We start from the raw sequence: 21,213 nt of genomic DNA on the forward strand, positions 1-21,213 counted from the left end.
ATATATATACACACACACACACACACACACACACATATATATATATATATATATGAGATCATCCTTAGCCATGCACAACCATAAATATGTGGGGGCAAATTTTGACCCTACTGAGCATACAGGATGCAGAGCAAACTGTACAACTGATCAACTACTTTGTTATATTTTTATCCCATCCTTCTCCCCTGAGGAGCAGAGGGGTCTTTCTCCACCTTCTTTCTATCCTCACGACAACTCTGTGGGGTAGGTTAGGCTGAGAAATAGAGATTGGCCCAAGATCACCCAGTGAGTTTCATGGCTGATAGGGATGTGAACCCATGTCTTCCTGGTTCAACACACTAACCACTACACCACACTGGAGTAATTTAAAGTCATTTAAATTCCTTTGTACTGTTAGGGCACAATCCTATACATGTTTAGACAGAAATAAGTCCTACAACTCCCAGCATCTCCCAGCCAGCCATACTGTATGGAGGATGCTGGGAGTTTATTTTATTATTGTTGTTTGTTTCACTTCTATACTGCCCAATAGCCGAAGCTTTCTAGGCAGTTCACATTGATTCACAAGATAATAAAATACAACATAAAATTTCAATATACAAAATTTAAAACAATTTAAACAGCGAAAAATAATTTCAATAAACTACTAGACCTCTTAAGACAGCTGGCATAAATGCCCCAACATATGCCATTACATGCTTGGGAGGACAGTTTTAACCTGGCACTGAAAAGATGACAGTGTTGACACCATGCAGTCCTCAATGGAGAGATCATTCCATTATTTGGGGGTGGGGGCACCCCTGAAAAGGCCCACTTGTAGGATTTATTTTTGTCTAAGCTTGCATGGGATTGCAGCCTTATTCACTTGGGATCCTCAGAAATGCTGCTCTTGGGTGACAACATATTGCTAAAGTATTTATGCACGGAAAAAATGTGATTAGAGAGTTGCCAAATTTTGACACTGGCCCTACTCTTGTGTCTTTAAGTAGAACACGACACAGCTCACCACTGAACTCCATCCCAGGAAGAGCTCCAGCTGCTGGCTGTATTTCTGTATGTGTTCCAGGCTTGTGTGAAGCCTGGGGCAGGTTCAATTTAAATCTCAATATCTCTAGCTATCATGCAAAAACTCTGGCAGGAAAGAAAAAAAAAAGGCTGGGATCAGAAGCGTGGGATCAGACAGACACAAATCTGAAGCACGCTGAGAAGCTATAGCTAAACCAAGTCTCCACACTTCCGGCTCCTAATTGACCGTGAGGGGCAGCCAATGGAGGCAAAACGAAAGTACAAGGCACCATAAAGACTTGTACGTCACAGATTCACAGCTATGCTCTTCCCCGCATACGGTGGAGTTCAAATGGGAGCCGGAAGTGGAGGCGGGTGACTCGTGCTTGTTTTTTAAAGATGCTGTGGTCGATCTTAGCACGCTGGTTGGGAGCGTTGCTGCGCTTGCAGCCAGAGACACGCTGCAGGCTTTGCAAAGCAGCGCTACGGTGGAGGGAAAGCTGAGTTTGCGCACAAGCGTTCCGTTTAAGTGGCATCGGCGTTACCAAAGGTAGATTATCTACGTTCAGGTTTTATCACTGCTAATTGTGGGAATCCCTCAGCCCCTTGCCAGCGGGGAAGATCAACATTGCCAGCAGCGCCCCCGCCTCACCCCAGTGAAATTCACGCTGCTGTGTTTTTTTGCTGTTGTTGTTCAGTCGTTCAGTCGTGTCCGACTCTTCGTGACCCCATGGACCATAGCACGCCAGGCCTTCCTGTCCTGCGCTCTCTCCCGGAGCGTGCTCAAGTTCATATTCATTGCATCCGTGATGCTATCTAGCCATCTCATCCTCTGCCGTCCCCTTCTCCTTTTGCCTTCAGTCTTTCCCAGCATCAGGGTCTTTTCCAGGGAGTTTTCTCTTCGCATTAGGTGGCCAAAATATTGCAGCTTCAGCTTCAGTATCTGGCCTTCCAATGAGCAGTCAGGGTTGATTTCCTTTAGGATGGACTGATTTGACCTCCTTGCAGTCCAGGGGACTCGTAAGAGTCTTCTCCAGCACCACAGTTCGAAAGCATCAATTCTTCGGCGCTCAGCCTTCCTTATAGTCCAGCTCTCACAGCCATACATTACTACTGGGAAAACCATAGCTTTGATTAGATGGACCTTTGTTGGCAAGGTGATGTCTCTGCTTCTTACTATGCTGTCTAGGTTTGCCATAGCTTTCCTCCCAAGGAGCAAGCGTCTTTTAATTTCATAGCTACAGTCACCGTCTGCGGTGATCTTGGAGCCCAAGAAAGTAAAATCTGTCACTGCTTCCATTTCTTCCCCTTCTATATGCCAGGAAGTGATGGGGCCAGATGACATGATCTTAGTTTTTTTAATGTTGAGTTTCAAACCAGCTTTTGCACTCTCCTCTTTCACCCTCAACAAGAGGCTCTTGAGATCCTCTTCGCTTTCTGCCATTAGGGTGGTATCGTCTGCATATCGGAGGTTGTTGATAATTCTCCCGGCAATCTTAATTCCGACCTCTGATTCATCCAACCCGGCATTTCTCATGATGTACTCTGCATATAAGTTAAATAAGCAGGGTGACAATATGCAGCCTTGTCGTACTCCTTTCCCAATTTTGAACCACTCGGTTGTTCCATGTCTGGTTCTTACTGTTGCTTCTTGACCCTCGTACAGGTTTCTCAGGAGACAGGTCAGGTGGTCTGGTACTCCCATCACTTTAAGAATTTGCCACAGTTTGTTGTGATCCACACAATCAAAGGCTTTAGCGTAGTCAATGAAGCAGAAATAGACGTTTTTCTGGAGAAGCCCTTTCGGAAATGGAAATAAAAGTTGGCGTAGAATGATGATGCAGCCTTCCTCAGCCTGGTGCCCTCCAGGGGTGTTAAGACTACAACTCCCACCATCATGATGGGAGTTATCGTCCAACACACCTGGAGGGCACCAGGTCGCATTTTCCTGGGATTCACATTTTGTAATCGTAGAGCCGACTTTCGTTCATAAGCCACCTTTCTACAGAAAACTCCGCTGGAAGCCGTTCCCAATGCACAGAGACAGGAATAGAATTACAAAATTTAATTCAATTTCTCTTGCCAATTGCACATTCTATACTAATACAGCTGCCAGAGACAGGGTTTGGCTAGTCTGTTGTAGTCCAAACAACAAAAGGTGCAATCCTGTGCATGTTTAGACAGAGAAAAGTCCTACAACTCCCAGCATGCCCCAACATGGCTGGCTGGGGCATGATGGGAGTTGTAGGACTATTTTTTCTCTCTAATCACACATAGGATTGCACCTAAAAAGTCTTGGGGAGCCCTTAAAGACAAACAAATGTATTAAGATGTATGTTTTTGTGGACCTATGGTACCATAAATTTGTTAGCCTTTAAGATGCTGAAAGACTCTGTTTTGTACTAATACAGATTGATCCTGCATGGTAACGTGTAAACAAATTCTTGGTCAATTATTTTTTCCAGCAATCAGTTAAGTTTTCTGGGTTCACATATTGTATTGCAGTATTTAATTGTAGTCTTTACTGTCAGAAGGCTATGATCTGGCCCCCAAAGGAAAAAAAAATGTATTTGCAAACTGAACACAGACAAACTTGGCAAAGTCTGTGCCTTTCACAGCAGCTTGAGTTGTAGAAATCAGCCAGTGAAGCTTGTTGCAGCATGGAGATAAGCATTATCACTTCTTAATATATGTAGATTTAATTATTGTTGGAAGTGCAGGAGCAGGGGCCGATAGAAAAGCTGACAACTGTAGGCATTCTTCCCCCCCCCCCCCCGCACTCCCCAGACAAGGGTGAATAGTTCTGGGGCACTGGAAGGCATTTTGTGGCTTACTGGGTGCATTATGTTATGGTTAACATAAGTCCTGCTTGCCCCTGCAGTGCTGGAGTCTAAACAATAGGGAGGGGAAGGGAACCAAACAGATTGCTGCATGGATTGGGGTTAGGTTTACCACCTTTTCCTGGCCGGATTCCAGTGCCTTTTTTTGTGCTGCATATTGTTGCAGAACTCAGAGTCAGAGAGATCACGGAGTGAAGGAAAAAGAGATTCTTTATTTAACGCGTGGGCTTAAGGCTGGAATCATTTCCAAAGAGCCAGAAGCCCCGAAATACATCAGCACATTGTTTTTATAGACATTGTGACACATATGAAATAGCTCCTCCTCCCCCTCCCATGTGGGGTTGCAGTCCTCAACATTTCTTTTCCCAGCACCATTGTTTATAATACAAGAACTGGGTTATAGGGTAGCCATGATAAGGAGAGAACAGAAGAGAACAGCAGAGAACAAGATATACAATTGTATGACCTTTGACAAGATAAGGAATTCCTGTGTCTCGTCAGCTTACAACAATATATTCAAGGGAGAAAGAGCTCAGCAAGAACATGAAGCATGAGACTGCATGAGGCTACTTAGTCTGACCCCCAATATGGCTGCTACAATATCAGGCAAAAATTCAACCAGAATTGGTTATCTCTCCCCTGTGTTGTCATGCCATAGAAAGTTGCACCTGTTTAATTTCTGCTTGTCACAAAGCAGACAGAAGCACAGGTAGGAACCCTAAGGTTCTGATGCAAGGATAACATATCCAAGACAGATGCAAGTTATGATTTATATGCAGAGGTATAAAATTGTGGAAGGGGGCATGTGGATGGAAAAAATGGACAAATATGTGCATGTTTAATAGTTGGGAAGGAGCCAGTCAAACAGTAGCACAGTGGTACAACACCTGCATGCATAAGGTCCAAGGTTCAAACCTTGGCATCTCCAGTTAAAGGGACCTGCCACCTGCCAGAATAAACAGGACTGGATGGACCAATGGTCTTAATGTAATGCAACTGTATACATTTATAAAATAATCCAGAGAAAGGGCAAGATGATTTATGCAAAAGACTTAGAGAGCAATCCTATGACCCCTGGACAGCAACGGGGCGGGGGGATAGGATAGTTCGGACCCCTGGATCCGAGGACAGAGACAGCACTCCGACCTCAGACCCAGGAGTCTGAGCTCCCCTGCCCCCCTCACAGCTGGAGCAGAGAGAACTGTGCCAGCGAAGAGGGAAAGGGGCAGTTCTGTGGTTGGGGAGGGGACTGAGGAAGCAGGGATACAAGCTATCTCCAGCCTCTAGGGATGTTCAAACTGTGTAAAATCTGCTCCGTCTGTGTTTCACAGATTGTCAGCCGCCTTGTGTTCCATTATCCGCTCACGGATGGATGTGAATTTGTTTTTGTGAAGTGGAAAAATACGCAAATAATTACGTTAAGAGGTTTCATAAGAATTTTCATAATTTACCTTAGTACATAACATTTAGAATATTGTCCCCCATTCCATTCAACTTTTCCTCAGCCTTTTGTATTTTCCTATGAATAAATATGCGTCAATTTCGGGAAAGTAAAACAACCATCCAAAATTCCATGGACTCTGTGCAGCTGAGGGGGGGGGTCGCTCTGCAGCGGATTCTGCAGGTTGGATTCTTAGAAATCCAAGCTCATTTTAGTCCATCTTGAATTTCTCCAGCATCCCTACCAGCCTCCGTCCCTCCCCCTCCCTGACACCTCAGCTAGATGGGAGAAAACGCCTGTCTAGCTAAAATGCAGAGCGGGGGGAGCACAGAGGCGAAGACTGCCCCCGCAGCACCTCCCACTCTGCATTGGATGCCCATTGTCCTCTGAGTTTGGAGGCTGACGGGCATCTGGATAGGACTGCGCCCTCTTATTTATTTATTTTGATTTATTATTTTATTTATTGCATTTATATCCCGTCTTTTTTCCTCTTGCAAGGAACTCAAGGTGGCTTACATGATCCTCCTCCCCTCTGTTTTATCCTCACAACAACCCTGTGAGGTAGGTTGGGCTGAGAGTCTATGACTGGCCCAAAGTCACCCAGTCAGCTTCCATGGCTGAGTGGGGACTAGAACCCGGATCTCCCAGCTCCCAGTCCAACACTCTTGCCACTACACCACACTGGCTCTTAGTAATAATAATAACCAACAATAATACTGTATGCCCATAAGAGGACTGCCTTCCTCAAAACTCATTTGTGCAATCAATTCATGATCTCATGGATAGTGGAAGCATCTGTTCTTTTGTTTTCAGGAATGGTTGCCATTGCTTCTGAAAGCCACAGCTGATGCAGAGTTCTTCTTCCGACCTCCACTTCTTGACACTTCCTGCTCCAGGCAAATATTCCTGATAGTCTGAACTGAAGTTGGAAAGGAGTTTGCCAAGTTGGGGAGGGGAGACACACATGTTTTTCATAGGCTGGAGACATAGGCTGCCTCACTTATGTGGTGGGGACATCTTCCGAAAAAGTTTAAAGCAACAGAATCAAAGCAACTGTACTGTCTGGAGGTGCTGCCACCGGAAGAATTCAGGAAGATCCCTGGATCCAGAAATGAGAATGTTTCTGGAGGAGAACACTGAAGTCATCACCAGAGGGAGCCTCACTCCAGAAATAAGGTTACGGCTTCTGACACCCCGTTGCCGATTTTGGCATGAGAAAGGTGCCGTGTGGCCGTATGGGGACCCCTACTGGGCCATCTACTGGCCTGGAGGCCAAGGACTATCTAGGTATAGCACACCATGAGCGCTAGACGGCTTACATCAGGGGCTTCGAACCACTTTCAGCCTGAGAGCCAAATATGGTTTTCACGAAGCTTTGGTGATGGCGGGGCGGGCAGGGATGGCTCATGGCAATGGTGGGTCGAAAGGAATGGGGTCAAAACACCAAAAATACCAACATATTTTAGCTGAAAGCTCTTAATGCCAGTCACTAAGCCTTGGGGGTGGCATTTAAATCTTTTAGAATGCGAAAGAAACAGCACAAAAGCTGGGAAACCACCAAATGATTGGTGGTCAGGGGAAATGGGTCAGCACCAGAGGAAGAGGGTCGGGGCCTTCCGCATAACCTCAGAGGGCTGGATTGGGACCGCAGGCGGGCTGGATTTGGCCTGTGTTCAACACCCCTGGCTTTTACCTGCTTTGCGACCTGTATAGCAGGAGACAAGTTTCTCTTGACAAGAAACACCGAAATAGGCTGATGCAACACAATTTGCCATGAACGTTGTTTTATTGTTCTTGTTTTTCAAAATATACTCAGATACCTTCTTGATAACCCCAAGGTTGTCAGAATGAAGAGAGTTCTAGATCTCGGAAGTGGCTGTGGAGCGACAGCCATAGCGGCCATGATGAGTGGTGCATTTCAGGTTGTTGCCAATGACATCGATCCTGGTAAGTTCTTCCCTTCCGAGAGCAGTGGAGCGCAAGTGGAGGCAAACGGCTTGCATGCTTGCATTCACTACCTTGCATCAGATCTACAGAGAGAAGCGCCCTGCTCCCAAAGATGCTGCTTGCCTTCAACTAACACTCTGTCCCAAATCTGCTTTCCTATTCCTGCCCACAACATACCTTAAAGGACTCAAATGTGAATTTGCTGGAGAATGGCCAGTGTAATGTCATGCCAATTTTTAAAACGGGAGCTGCTTGCAGATCCCGGAAATTACAGGCCTGTTAGCTTGACATCTGTTCCAGGCAAACGTGTTGAAAGCATTTGTGGCGGTTTGGGCACCTGCCTCGGCTCCACACTGAGGACAAACCAGCTGTGGGAGTACAGCTGGGGCATGCAAGGCTTGTGGCAGTGTCTAGCGTGCGTCTGCCCCCTTTAAATGCCTAGCAGAGCAAGCAGAAGGCGTGGCAACGGAGACTGGAGAAGTAGCAGCGCGCCATTCGCTTGAAGGGAGGTTAGACAAGGCAGCAAGGAACGGGGAGCTCCTAAGGGAATTTGTCAAGAAGCTGGTGAGGTAACGGGCTTTTGTTTGCTTGCACAAAAAGGAACAGGGAGATTCCGGATTCATGGGTCCAGTGGCGAGCCAAGTTTGGACAGAGAAAAAGGAGTAATGTTAGTGTTCTTCAGAAGGGGTGAGAAAGAGGAATAGCAAAAGCAGTTGAAGCGGGAGGGGCTATATTAAGTTTGTAGAGTTAGTTAAAATTGCTGCAGGAAAGTCCTGTGATGAGCCGGGCTTCTTAACCCTGATGGAAGGGTGAGAAGGACCCACACTCCTGAGTTAAAGAGGAAGAAGTGGGCTTTGAGGTTTTTCCTTAAAAGTAAGAACTTCTAACTCCCCACCCCCTATCTAAAGGGACTCTTAAGAGTGCAATCCTATTCAGATAGGTGGCCGCCTCCGAACTCAGAGGCGACCGCCTATCCAATGCAGGGCAGTAGAAGCATGATCGTCCCCTCCGCTCTTCTCCTGCCTTTCATTTTCAGCTAGACAGCCGATTTCGGCTGTCTAGCTGTGGGAAGGCGGAGCGGGGAAGGAAGCTGCTTACGACACAATGGATGTGTCGTACAGGCATTTCCGCCTTCCCTGCCCCGGTACACTCTTTGGGAACGCCGTTTTTCGGCCGCACCACACTCCTCTTGCAAGGGCAGAGTATGGGGCTGTTCCGCGCTGCCTCAGAGACAGCGCGGAATTGGGGGGAGGTTGGTTCTCCAGGAACCAACCTCGGAGTGCGAGCTTTGAGATCACTTCCCGGAAAACCAGATATCCAATGGCCGTCTAGCCGCTGTCTAGTGGCCATAGGATTGCTCTCTAAGTCTCACAGCATTATTAAAGATAAAATTAGTAAGCTCATAGAAGGACAAGCCCTGCTTAAAAAGAATCAACATGGCTTCCAGAAAGGTAAATCCTGTCTCACTAACATTTCAGAGTTCTTTGAGAGTGTCATGTGGACAGGGGTGATCTGGTAGACATTTTTTACTTTGACTTCCAAAGGGTGTTTGACAAAGACCCTCACCAAAAACTCCTGAACAAACTTAGCAGTCATGGGGAAAGAGGAGAGGTCCCCTTATAGATCAGTAACTGGTTAAAGAATAGAAAGCAGAGAGTAGGAATAAATGGTAAATTCTCCCAATGGAGGGAAGTAAATAGTGGAGTCCCACAGGGATCTGTATTGGGACCAATGCTTTTCAACTTGTTTATAAATTATCTGGAATTAGAAAAGAGCATTGAAGTGGCCAAGTTTGCTGGTGACACCAAATTATTTAGAGTGGTTAAAACAAAAAGGGATTGCGAAGAGCTCCCAAAGGATCTCTCCAAACTGGGAGAACAGGCATCAAAATGGCAAATGCAGTTCATTGTAAGCAAGTGTAAAGTGATACACGTTGGGCAAAAAAACCCCAACTTCACATAGACGCTGATGGGATCTGAGCTAGCACTGACTGACCTAGAAAGAGATCTTGGAGTTGTGGTGGACAGCTCAGTTAAAATGTTGACCACGTGTGTGGCTGCTGTGAAAAAGGCAAACTCCATGTTAGGCATAATTAGGAAAAGATTTGAAAATAAAACTCCCAATATCATATTGTCCTTATACAAATCTGTAGTGCAACCACACTTGGAATACTGTGTACAGTTGTGGTCAAGGCACCTAAAGAAATGTATTGCAGATGGTGCAGAAAAGGGCAACTAAAATTATCAAGGGGCTGGAGCAACTCTCCTATGAAGAAAGGTTACAACATCTGGGACTGTTTAGCTTAGAGAAAAGGTGAGTGAGGGGAGACATAATAGAGCTATACAAAATTGTGCATGGTGTAGAAAAAGTGGATAGTGAGACATTTTTCTCCCTTTCTCATAATACTAGAAGCTGGGGTCATCCCATGCAGCTGACTGGTCAGAGATTTAGGACAGATAAAAACTTCACACAATGCATAGTTAAAATAAGGAATTCACTTCCACAAGATGTAGTGATGGCCACCAATTTGGATGGCTTTAAAAGAGGATGAGACAAATTCATGGAGGATAAGCTGTCAATGGCTACATGTTCTAAAGGTTCTGTGCTACCTTCAGCATCAGAGGCAGCATGCCTGTGTGCACCAGTTGCTGGGAACATGAGTGGGAGGGCGCTATTGCACTCTTGTCCTACTTGTGGGTTTCTCATAGGAAGTTGTTTGGCCACTGTGTGAACAGATGCTGTACTAGATGGGCCTTTGATGTGACCGGCATGGCTCTTATGCTCTTACATCAGCTCCTCCCCTAGGTGGAGTGTGTCATCCTTCCAATATTCGATAGCTTTGCTCATTCAAAACCCTCCAGAGATCATAGAATAGTAGGGTTGGAAGAGGCCTACAAGGCCATCGAGTCCAACCCCCAATAATTGATAATTGACCCCCAATAATAATAATAAGATTTCCAATAATTTCCTGGAGGGGACATCACCAACTGAATGCAAAGCACATGCTGCTCATACAGAAGCTCCCAGGTTCAATCCCTGGCATCTTTAGGTAGGAGGACAGAGAGAATCTTTCCTAAAACTCTGGGGAGCTGCTGCCAGGTAGTGTCAAAATACCTGGCTAGATGGTCAGTATAAGGCAGCATCCTACATTCCTCCGTCAGACCCCATCCTGGGCCATTAACCAGTAATCGGGTTAACCACACGAGGAATGGCCACCAGCGGCAATTACGTTATCCTGCCCATGGAGTATCTTGCTGAGGCAATTTTGGCAAGGAAAGTCTTATCCAATGAAGCATCAGAAACAGTAGAAGGTAGATCAGTCCACATGGGATTCCGAAGTAAACAATTTCTACGCTGATCTTTTGTTGTTGTTGTTGCATTTTATCTCAGTTGCTGGAGCTGCCATGGTGCTAAACTGTGAACTGAACAACTTGGATCCCTTCCCTGTTGTAACTGAGAACCTGATTGGGACAGAGCCGGACAGCTGGGATCTTATTGTCCTCGGGGACATGTTTTATAGTGAAGAGCTTGCAGACAGCCTTCACCAGTGGTTGAAGAAATGCACCCATGTCCATGGAACTAAAGTGCTGATTGGGGATCCTGGCCGGCCATATTTTGTGACCCACCAGATTCATAGACAGTTGCACAAAGTCAGTGAGTATGCCCTCCCGCAATTAACGCAGCAAGAAAACAATGGCTCGACGAGTACTACTGTCTGGCACTACCAGCCGTGACTCTCAGTGGGTCCCAAACTCACAAAAGACTGGATTGCTTTGTTACTTGAACCACTTCGACTCTGTTTCTGGCAGTTCATGTTCGTGCTGGTGCCAATGTATACGCTCCAGTATGCTTCAGTGACTCAGTGTGGACTTGTACCAGTGGAAGATGCAGTCGCACAGCGTAGGACAACAGCTAAGAACAATAATTTAAAACACACACTTTGCCTTACAATGCCTGCCTTTGTCAATAGAAATAAAATGTGAGCATGTCAATATCTGGCTGAGGTTATATTCTTTACAAATAGCTGTTTACATGAAATAAAATTATTTGAACTCTTGGAGGAAGGCTCTATCAACAGCTATTGGCCATGACTGATAAATCAGAGGCCAGTGTACCTCTGAAGGCTATTAGCTGGGGAGCAACAGATGAGGAGGACTAGTGCCTTCATGTCCTGCTTGTTGGTTTCCCAGAAGCAGATGGTGGATTAGATGTGCCTTTATGATCCAGTAATGCTCTTCTGGACAAAAGGAAGTACTTCTTCACACGGCGCATAGTTAAACTATGGAATTTGCCATCAAAAGTTGTAGTCATTTCATTTCTTATATTTCTATACCATCCCGTAGCTGAAGCTCTCTGGGTGGTTCACAAAAAATAATTTGGATGGGTTTAAAAGGGGGTTAGGCAAATTCATGGAGGAGAAGCTATCAGTGGCTACTAGTCCTGGTGACGATATGCTACCATCAGTATCAGAGGCAGTATGCCTATGTACACCACTTGCTGGGAAACATGGGCAGGAGGGTGCTGTTGCACTCATGTCCTACTTCTTAATTCTGTTGTTGTGGCTTGGGACAATGTCAGTAAATATTTTGTATTAACTTGCAGTGAAACTGGAGTTTCCTTGTCCCTTTCAGTAACGCTGAAAACCAGTATCCTTATAAGGCCCTAATCCCATGCTCACTTAATTTGGAAGTAGCATTGAACTTACTGGAACCTACTTCTGCGTAAACATGCATAGGATCAAACTCTCTTAACAGATTTCATTTGCAACCCCCCACCCACCCCATATCACTATCTGTTAAGGTTGTCTTATCGCTGACCCTGAATGTGGATTTTCCCCATTATGTAGTTGACCCAGGGAGAAAAGGTTTTATTTAAATATTTAGTCTTTACAATAGAATGTACCAACTGCTAGAACAGTTGGACAGTTGCCTAATTTGTTACATTTTCCGTATGTCATAGAAACCTGTAGTTCTCTTTTAGATGTCTCCACCTGATTTTGTTTGTTTATAATCCACAATTTATCCTATTGTGACAAACTCCTTTATTCTGATGTAGCACAACAGTGCCCCCTAGAGTGGTAAGTTGGCACCATGCCAGGCAACCTGAGTAGCTGTAGCATCTCATCTCTTTCTTTCCTAATATACATTTTTAAAGCTCTTTTTTATAATGGATAACTGGTTCAAACCAGTTGAGTCTTTTGAGATGTAAGTTAAGAGCCATTAAAAAGGTAGTCCAGCCACTTAAGTAAATTTCTGGTTTGATGGCTAGACCACTGACATTAGAAATTGGATCTATTACATGATCCGGAAAACAACCATCAGTCTTTGGTACTGGGCTGTCTTTTATTGAACTCAAAATTCCCATAAAAGCAAGAGTTTGATCACTCTTTGAGCGCCATCCATATAACATTTAATTGGTGGCCAAGATGCTATCTCTCAAACCGTCTTCTCTGCAATGAAGTCTACATATGCTCTGGAACCCAAGAGTCTACTTAAGTAGATAACATGTAATAAGATAATATGTAAGTTAGATTGACTTGATTTTATTCAGAATTGTGTGTGTGTGTGTGAGTGAAGATTGCTGCCTTCCTTTGGTGTTACCTTCCCTTGGTTTTTTCCATTCTCCCCCTCCCCACCCCTTTTTTATATTAAGACAATTGGCTGCATTCTTTTAAAAGGAAATTCTCATTCAACTCTTTCTCATACAAAGGGCTGCATAGTAACAAAACTACCATTTGTATTTTTAGGATTTTCACAAGGTTTTTGCTGAGTCCTGTGTTTCTGGACTTTGGGAAAAAAAAATCTTCAACACCTTTCTTATTTTTTTTCTCCTGGAGCTGGTCTGAAGGGAGGGGTGCTTGGCAATGGGGCTCAGAATTTCCTTAAGCAGCTGGACAGACTAGGGCTGGGGTGGGGAACCTCTTTCAACCCAAGGGCCAAATTCAATTTTGCAGCAACTCTCGGGGGCCGCATTTCAGTGGTGGGCAAAGGGGGTGGGGCCAAAATACAAAAAATGCCATCAGATTGTTATCTTAAAGCTTGTACTATCAGTAACTCAGCCTTAGAATAAGCATTTCAACCTTTTAGAATAGGGAAGAACTGCACAAAAGCCAAGAAACCACCAAACTTTAAGTGGTTGGGGGAAAGGGATGGGGCCAGGTGAAGGAGGTTTGGCCATCTAGGTAATCCAGGGCCTGAGACTCCCCACCCTTGGACTAGGTTGCGTCAGAAGATTAATAATGACTGGTGGCTGCCTATTGGGGCAGGGGGGAACATTATGAAACGTTCACTCACTTCCACAAGATTCCTACCCTGCCTCTTCCTGCCCCCTTGGTAGTGGAGACCATTGATAGGCGTCCTCTTTCTTCAGGCACGGTGACCCGGATTACAGCTCCACTCACTCTGCGAGCCCAGTCCCACGTTGAGCAGATTCAGTTTCACTTGGCCAAGGTTCCCCAATACCCAATCGTGCTGGGTGTTTCCTGGGTAAACATAAGCCTCAGATTTCTTGGGGGCTTCAGCAAGTGGAGTTTGCGTCTCCCTACCGCCGGGAGAATTGCCTCCTGACCGAGGTGCCAATCCCAGCCCAGCCCTTAACCCTTTCCTCCCCCTCCTCATCTGCTTCTGGCAGTTCTTCAGCTACCGTGATCCTCCCAGAGAAGTATGCGGCTTTCCAGATTTTCAACAAGGAGGCCGACCAGCTCCCCCCTCACTGCCCTTTTGACTGTGCCATTAACCTCATTCTTGGGGCGACCATCCCCGCTGGCCGACTGTATTCGATGTCGGAGCCGGAACTTCAAGCTCTGCGGGAGTTTTTGCATACAAACCTCAGACGTGGCTTCATTCGCCCCTCCTCCTCCCCCGCCTGTGCCCCTACCATGTTTGTGTGCAAAAAATCGGGAGAACTCCGCCCGGTGCATGACTTGCGAGCACTGAATTCGGTCTTGATCCCCAACAAGTACCCCCTCCCCCTCATACCAGAGATGCTGGAGCGCCTGGGGCGAGCCAAGATTTTCACAAAGTTGGACCTCTGTGGCGCCTACAATCTGATTCGCATCCGGGAAGGGGATGAGTGGAAGACTTGTTTCGGCACCCAGTACGGAGTGTATGAATACCTAATGATGCCGTTTGGGCTCACCTGCGCACCCCCCCCAATGTTTTCACGTTTTATGAATGCCATCTTCCGGGACTATTTGGATTCTTTCCTCATTGTGTATATCGATGATTTACTTATATTTTCTGAGGACCCCCACGCCCATCAGCATCATGTCTCCGCCGTCCTCCAGCGCCTCCGCGAGCACCATCTTTATGCCAAGCTGGAGAAATGTGCATTTGACCTAACCTCTTTGGACTATCTCGGCTACATTATCTCAGCTGATGGTATCAGGATGGATCCTGCAAAGGTCCAGGCTGTCCTCTCCTGGCAGGCTCCATCCACCAAGAAGGACTTGCAATGTTTTCTGGGTTTTGCAAATTTTTACAAAGTTCCTGCCCAGCTTTGCTCAGCTGACATCTCCTCTCATGGACCTCCTTAAGGGGAGGAAATCTCCTTTTCATTGGACGGCATCTGCCCAACAGGCTTTCGAGGAACTTAAGAAGCTTTTTAGTTCTGAGCCGATCCTGTTACATCCTGACCCAAGGAAGCCTTTTGTAGTGCAAACTGATGCCTCTGACTTTGCGGTGGGGGCGGTGCTTTTTCAGCCAGATCGGGGGGGGCGGCGGGTTGCAACCCTGCGCCTACCACTCCAGAAAGCTGAACATGTCTGAGAGGAATTATACCATCTGGGAGAAGGAACTGTTGGCCATCAAGTCCGCTTTGGAGACCTGGCGTCATCTTCTGGCGGGGGCACAGCACCCAGTTGAAATTAGAACTGACCATCGCAACCTGGAACATCTTCAGACAGCCCATGCCTTAAACCAGAGGCAGATTAGGTGGTCGCTTTTTTCCCCCCGGTCACACCTTAAGATTTGCCATGTGAAGGCCTCTGACAACCTACAAGCAGATGCTCTTTCTCGTAAGCCTGACCTCCAGCCAGGGGGTGAGGGAAATCCTCCCCCCCCGATTCTTCCCCCGCCCAGAGCCTGGTGGCAGCTGTGGTACTTCACTCTTGGGAGGAGCTCCTTCACTCTGCACAGGCTCAGGATGCTTTTGTCCGCACAAAAGTGGAGGACTTGGGGCTAGCCTCTGCCCCCCGACTCTATCCCCTTCTCTTTGCGAGGTGGCCTGCTTTACCATTCCGGTCGGGTCTATGTGCCTTCTAGACCCTTCTGCGAGAAGGTCCTCCATCAGTGCCACGACTCCCCCACCGCTGGGCATTTTGGCTTCACCAAGACCCTGCACAAAGTGATGTGGGATTTTTGGTAGCCTCGTGTGTGTCGGGACATCAAGACCTATGTCGCCTCCTGCCCAACCTGCCAGCGGGTGAAGGCCCCTTCAGGCAAGCCCACAGGCTTGCTTCACCCCCTGCCTACCCCCTCAGGACCTTGGAAACTGCTCTCCCTTGACTTCATCACTGACTTGCCTCGCTCACACGGTAAGACCACTATTCTGGTGGTGGTGGATTTGTTTTCTATGATGGCCCATTTCATCCCCTGCTCTGGGTTGCCCACAGCCAGGGAGACGGCAGAGCTGTTTTTGGTGCATGTTTTCTGGCTCCACGGATGGCCCAAGGGTCTCATTTCAGATAGGGGGGCCCAATTCACTGCCCATTTCTGGAGGGAGCTACTTGGGCTTCTCCATGTGACACTCCGTCTTTCCTCCACCCACCATCCACAGACGGACGGTCAGACCAAGCGCACCAATGCAACTCTGGAGCAATATTTGCGCTGTTATGTCAATTACCAGCAAGATGACTGGCTTTCCTTGCTGCCTCTCGCAGAATTTGCTTATAACAATGCCTGCCATGCTTCCACCCGCCAAACTCCATTTTTTGCCAATTTTGGTTACCACCCCAAGGCTTTCCCGTCCACCCTAGCTCCCTCTTTGGTGCTGGTGGCCCATGAGTTTTTAGAGGAGTTGCGAGCGGTACACCACCTCTTACGGGACTCTCTCGAGCAAGCCAAGACAGCCTACAAGGCCTCTGCAGACTGGCAGCGCCAGCCGGGTCGGTCTCTGCAACTGGGGGACTGGGTTTGGTTGTCCACCCAATACCTCCCCTCTCACTTGCCCGCAAAGAAGCTCGCACCTCGCCGCCCGGGGCCTTTCCAGATTACGGCCCAGATTAATCCTGTTGCTTTTCGCCTGGCTCTCCCCCGCTCCATTAAGATCCATCCTGTTTTTCATCAGTCCTTGCTGTCCCCCCTGGCTTCTGGCAACCCTCATCTCTCAGCCAGCTCCCCCCCGCCGCCAGTGCTGGTGGAGGGGGAGGAGTTGTTTGAGGTTGCGGAGATTCTGGACTCCCACCTTTCTCGCGGCCGCCTGCAATATCTGTTGGACTGGAAGGGGTACGGGGCAGATGAGCGATGCTGGGAACCCGCGGAAAATGTGCATGCGCCATTGCTGCTGAGGCGTTTCCACCAGCTGTACCCCCACAAACCCGGGGCCCCAGGGGAGGAGCACGAGGGGGGGCCTCATGGGAGCGGGGATGATGTCAGGGTGGAAACTGAGCCCATAGAACTCCAGAGCAGTTCTGATTCTGAGGAAGAACAGCAATCCGTGGGAGAGGAGCTCGCTCATCTCTCACAAGCACAGCAGCTGGCAGAGATTCCTCCTGCCAGCATTCCTGGGATAGATAGTGACCCTGGCAGTGAGAGAGCACTGGAAGGGGGCTTGCTGGACGCTCGGCGCAGATGTAGGGAGCGACGACAGATGGAGCGTGCCAAAAGGAGGCGCTCCGCTCGTTTGGCGCTCAAACAACGGTCGCGTCCAGAGGACCGAAGGGAAAGAGGATCTCTCCATAGCCCATAAGTTCAGAGTCTTCCTGTGGTTCTCCTTCAAACGGGGACCAATTGCTTTACCTGGAGCTTAGGCTACTCTGCTATCTTTCCCCAGTGCTGTTCCGTGCTTAGTCGCTAGTGATTAGTATCTGAAAGAGTAATAAAGGAATTAAGCCTTGGAAAGAATCCTCGTTGTCTGTGTCCTGAGTTGGCTGTTGGAGGGGGCTGTAAGAGGCAGCTAGGGCGCTCCTGATATATACATGCATGCAAATTTAGAAATACTAGAATTTATTTACATTTCACCAGTGGTAGCAGCAGGGGAACATGGGTGGGAAGGTGCTATTGCACTCATGTCCTGCTTGTGGGTTTCCCATGGGTATCTGGTTGGCCACTGTGTGAACAGAATGCTAGACTAGATGGACCTTGGTCTGATGCAGCACGACTCTTCTTAAGTTCTTAGAGTGCCTCTGTGCATACACAGAATACTTTTCTTTCACCATTGAGCACATACATTCTCTGCCTACCAATTCTGTTCCCTTCCATGCAGCCATCTCTCCTCATCTTACCATCCTCCAGCAACGCTTCATAAAAATACATGTCTTGTTTTGTGCAACTCTCCTCTACCTCCTCCTTGTTATGCACAAGTTCTCATTGTATCTTCCCCTCCATAACTTCATTTGTGCCAAGACTTCACCAGGATTCAGCCAATGAGTCTCTCTTCAAAACTAGGGCTAAGTTATGGAGAAACTCTGAGCATGTACTAAGTGCCTTTCCCTCGCCACTGAAGGTAGAGTTCATGCAAACACACACGACAAAACATGCATAGGACTGAGCTGAAAGGGTAGTCAATTCATTAGATGGAATTGGGTAGGCACTGTATTAAGCCTGCAGTACCATGCTCACAACTCAGGACTTATTTCTGTGTAAACATGCAGAACATCAAGGTGCAAACTTCCCTGCAAAAGTAACTTGTGCTCGAATCCTATGCACACTTTCCTGAGGGGAAGTCTCATAAAAAATAATGGGGCTTCTGAGTAGGCATACATAGGATTGTATAAATGAGCAGTATTTATCTCCCCTCTACTTAAAAAACAAACCAAAAACTCCTATTTTTATTAAAGCTTTCTTTTCATAGAACATAGGAAGCTGCCTTATCCTCAGTCAGACCCTGGGTCCATCTAGCGCAGTATTGTTGACACTGTCAGCAGTGGCTCTCCAGAGTTTCAGGTAGAATACTTTCCTAGCCCTACCTGGAGTTGCTGGGGATTGAACCTGGGACTGTCTGCATACCAAGCATGTGCTCTACCACTGAGCTACAGCCCTTCCTATTGCTGGATAATGGCAACTGACAAACAAAACAGCCCCAGATTTGTTTCTCTGCAACCACGTGAACCCACTTTTCTCAAAGACTTGAGAAGGAGAAAAAGCAACCCTCTTGTCTGTTTGTATAAAGTCATATACAGTTCAGAACTTCTCTTGCCCACTCAAGAGAATTATTTTTAAGAATTCCAGGTATGCTCTGGGTGGAAAAAAGAAGAGAAAGAAAGAACAGGATAGGGGACGGGAGGAGAGAAGAATGGTGATTGGAAATGCATGGGGGTGGGTGGGTAGAGAGAATTCCCTATTCAAATGGCTCCTTTCAGAAAGGTAGTACTTCAGAGGAATTTAGGAGGCTGTGGAGGGTTTGTAAGGATTGCATGTACTTAAGTTTATGAGGTGAGGTGATTGAGGGCTTTTTTTAGCTTTTTAAAAACTGTAAAAAGGTTAAGGTAAAGGTGTCCCCAACCAGTCGAGTCCGACTCTAGGGTGCGGTGCTCATCCCCGTTTCTAAGCCGAAGAGCCAGCGCTGTCCGAAGACGCTTCTGTGGTCATGTGGCCGGCGTGACTGAACACCGAGGTGCACGGAACGCTGTTACCTTTCCCGCCGAGGCGGTACCTGTTTATCTACTTGCAATTTCTTGCTTTCGAACTGCTAGGTTGGCAGAAGCTGGGACTGAAGACGGGAGCTCACTCCATCACGCAGCACTTGGGTCTCGAACTGCTGACCTGCTGACCTTCCAGTCTGCAGTTCAGCGTCTTAACCACTAAGCCACTGCGGCCTTTTTTAAAAAACTGTAGAGCCTATTAAAAACCCTCAGCAGTTCCTCGATCATGACGCCACATAGCCCTAGCCCTCCTTTTGGAATAATTTGAGTCCTACAGCTATTTAGGAGAAATTAAAGTGGAGGGGGAGAAAGAAGTTCGTGGAGACTGACTGGATCCTTTGCTGTACTGAAATTGCTAAACTTCTTCAGAAACTAAAGGTCCCAGTTTAGGGCAGTAAAATCAGATGCTGTGTAAAACACCAGTATTTCACTTGGAGCTCTTTCTTCCCTTCCTTCTCCCTCTTCAAAATTTCATTGCAAGCTCCCAACCGTGGGCATGTTAGAGCAGAAAAGTAGGGGGTGAGAGGTTTTTTGCACCTCAAAAACAAAAACAACTCCCCCTACACCAGAGATTAGAGATAGTGACCTCCTAATGGTCCCCTTAAACACCTTCTGATTAGGATCTCTAATCCCCTGTGTGGTTTGGCAGTTTTTACTTTTTGTTTTAGTCTTTGAGAAAAGGAAACTTTATGCACGGCTAGCACAAAAGCCACTGGACCAAACTGTCTGAAATCTGGCAGGTTCAGTCTGCTCCATAGGGGCTGCCCAGTCCCCAAATTCCATGCACATATGTGGAAGCACAAAAAAAATATAGCTCTTTGCTTTGACAGATTTTCTTGAAAATAGCAAATTTCACCTGTGACTAGCACAAAAGCCACTGGACCTGTCTGAAATTGGGCAGGTTCAATCAGCTCCATGGGGGCTGCCAGGTCTCCAAAGTTCATGTATTTATTATGCAAACTAAAAAAGTTATGGCTGTTTCTGTTTTCCAATGCAAATCAGTGGGAAAATGTAAAAAAATGGCAATTAGGACAGCTCAAAAGATCTGGGGCCCAGCTCAAAAAAGATCCAGGGCCCATGCCCAGGTGGGCCTCATCCTAATAATGCCCCTGGTCACAGATGTCTGAGCCCTTGTTATTTCTGAGTCACAACACCAATCCAGCACTCTGATCATAACCAGTAATGACAGGCCCAGACACAATTAATGGACAGTCACTTTCCTTAACCATGCACCTTTTCTGAGTAAGAAAGGTAACACAGTTTTCCCCTCTCTTCCTTCAATAATGTTGCAGCCCATTTTTTGGCTGCCAACATGAAAAGAGTCCTTTCACTTACATACATGTGACACACTCACATAGGCCACATTTGGATGACACTTTAAGTCATGGTGGCTTAATAAACTACTCACAGTAACTTATTTTTTAAATAATCCATGATGCCCCACCACACTAGTGGGCTAATAAGATACTGTGCATAATCTGGGTCATCCCCCCACCCTCTGCCCACTGGAGTCCTCCCGCCCAAGCAGTGGCACCATTTCACGCATTGACAAAGGAGTGAAAATCCCAGGTGTACCAAAAAGGGGGTGGTGGCTATAAAACCTTAGAGGTTTGCAGGATTGGGGCCCAACTTCATACACAGCCTCCCCTAGTCTGGAGGCACCTGATCAAAGCCCTGCACGATCACTCACCAAGCAGCAAAAATCTGAGTGCACCAAAAAGGGTGTGTGTGGCTATAAAACCTTGGGGGCTTATGGGATCAGGACCAAACCTCATACAGAGCTGTAGCACTTTTTCGCTCATTTGCTAATGCGCTATAATGCGTTCTCATTAAAGTGGAATTGCACATTTCTCTCCATAGACATTACTGGCATAGATGCTTTAACATGTTCCTAATACTGCGATTGCAATAATGCACAAATTCGGAAATGCGCAAAAGTGCAAAGGATTTTTTTTTTTTTTTTTAAAGAGGAACAGAGGCAACTGCAGAGTAGGGGGGAAAGGGGAAAAACATGCTCACTTTTCACCCCATCCCAGCAAACTGTCAGGGAGTTTCCATTATGCAGAGAACTTCTGCAGTAAAAACAGAGCAACAGCAGCAACCTGAACCACTCTTGCCGCGCTAGAGCAAGAGTGAGCAAAATAACCCACAGTGCCTGACAGATGACAGAATAACCCACA

At 46.9% G+C, this 21,213-nt stretch overlaps 1 protein-coding gene across 1 annotated transcript; it reads left to right on the forward strand.

Annotated features, from left to right (window-relative positions):
• Nucleotides 1-1,335: 1,335 nt before the first annotated feature.
• ETFBKMT (electron transfer flavoprotein subunit beta lysine methyltransferase) lies at nt 1,336-12,210 on the forward strand. Its single transcript, XM_084809414.1, has 4 exons — nt 1,336-1,555; nt 6,100-6,573; nt 7,103-7,233; nt 10,624-12,210. Exons 2-4 carry the CDS (start codon nt 6,251-6,253, stop codon nt 10,965-10,967), a joined length of 798 nt encoding a protein of 265 aa, XP_084665540.1. The 5' UTR covers nt 1,336-1,555; nt 6,100-6,250; the 3' UTR covers nt 10,968-12,210.
• Nucleotides 12,211-21,213: the final 9,003 nt, after the last annotated feature.

This window comes from Heloderma suspectum, chromosome 7 (genome assembly GCF_057233095.1).
Source record: "Heloderma suspectum isolate Gila_16-S chromosome 7, 16-S_ref, whole genome shotgun sequence".
Classification (NCBI taxonomy): domain Eukaryota; kingdom Metazoa; phylum Chordata; class Lepidosauria; order Squamata; family Helodermatidae; genus Heloderma; species Heloderma suspectum.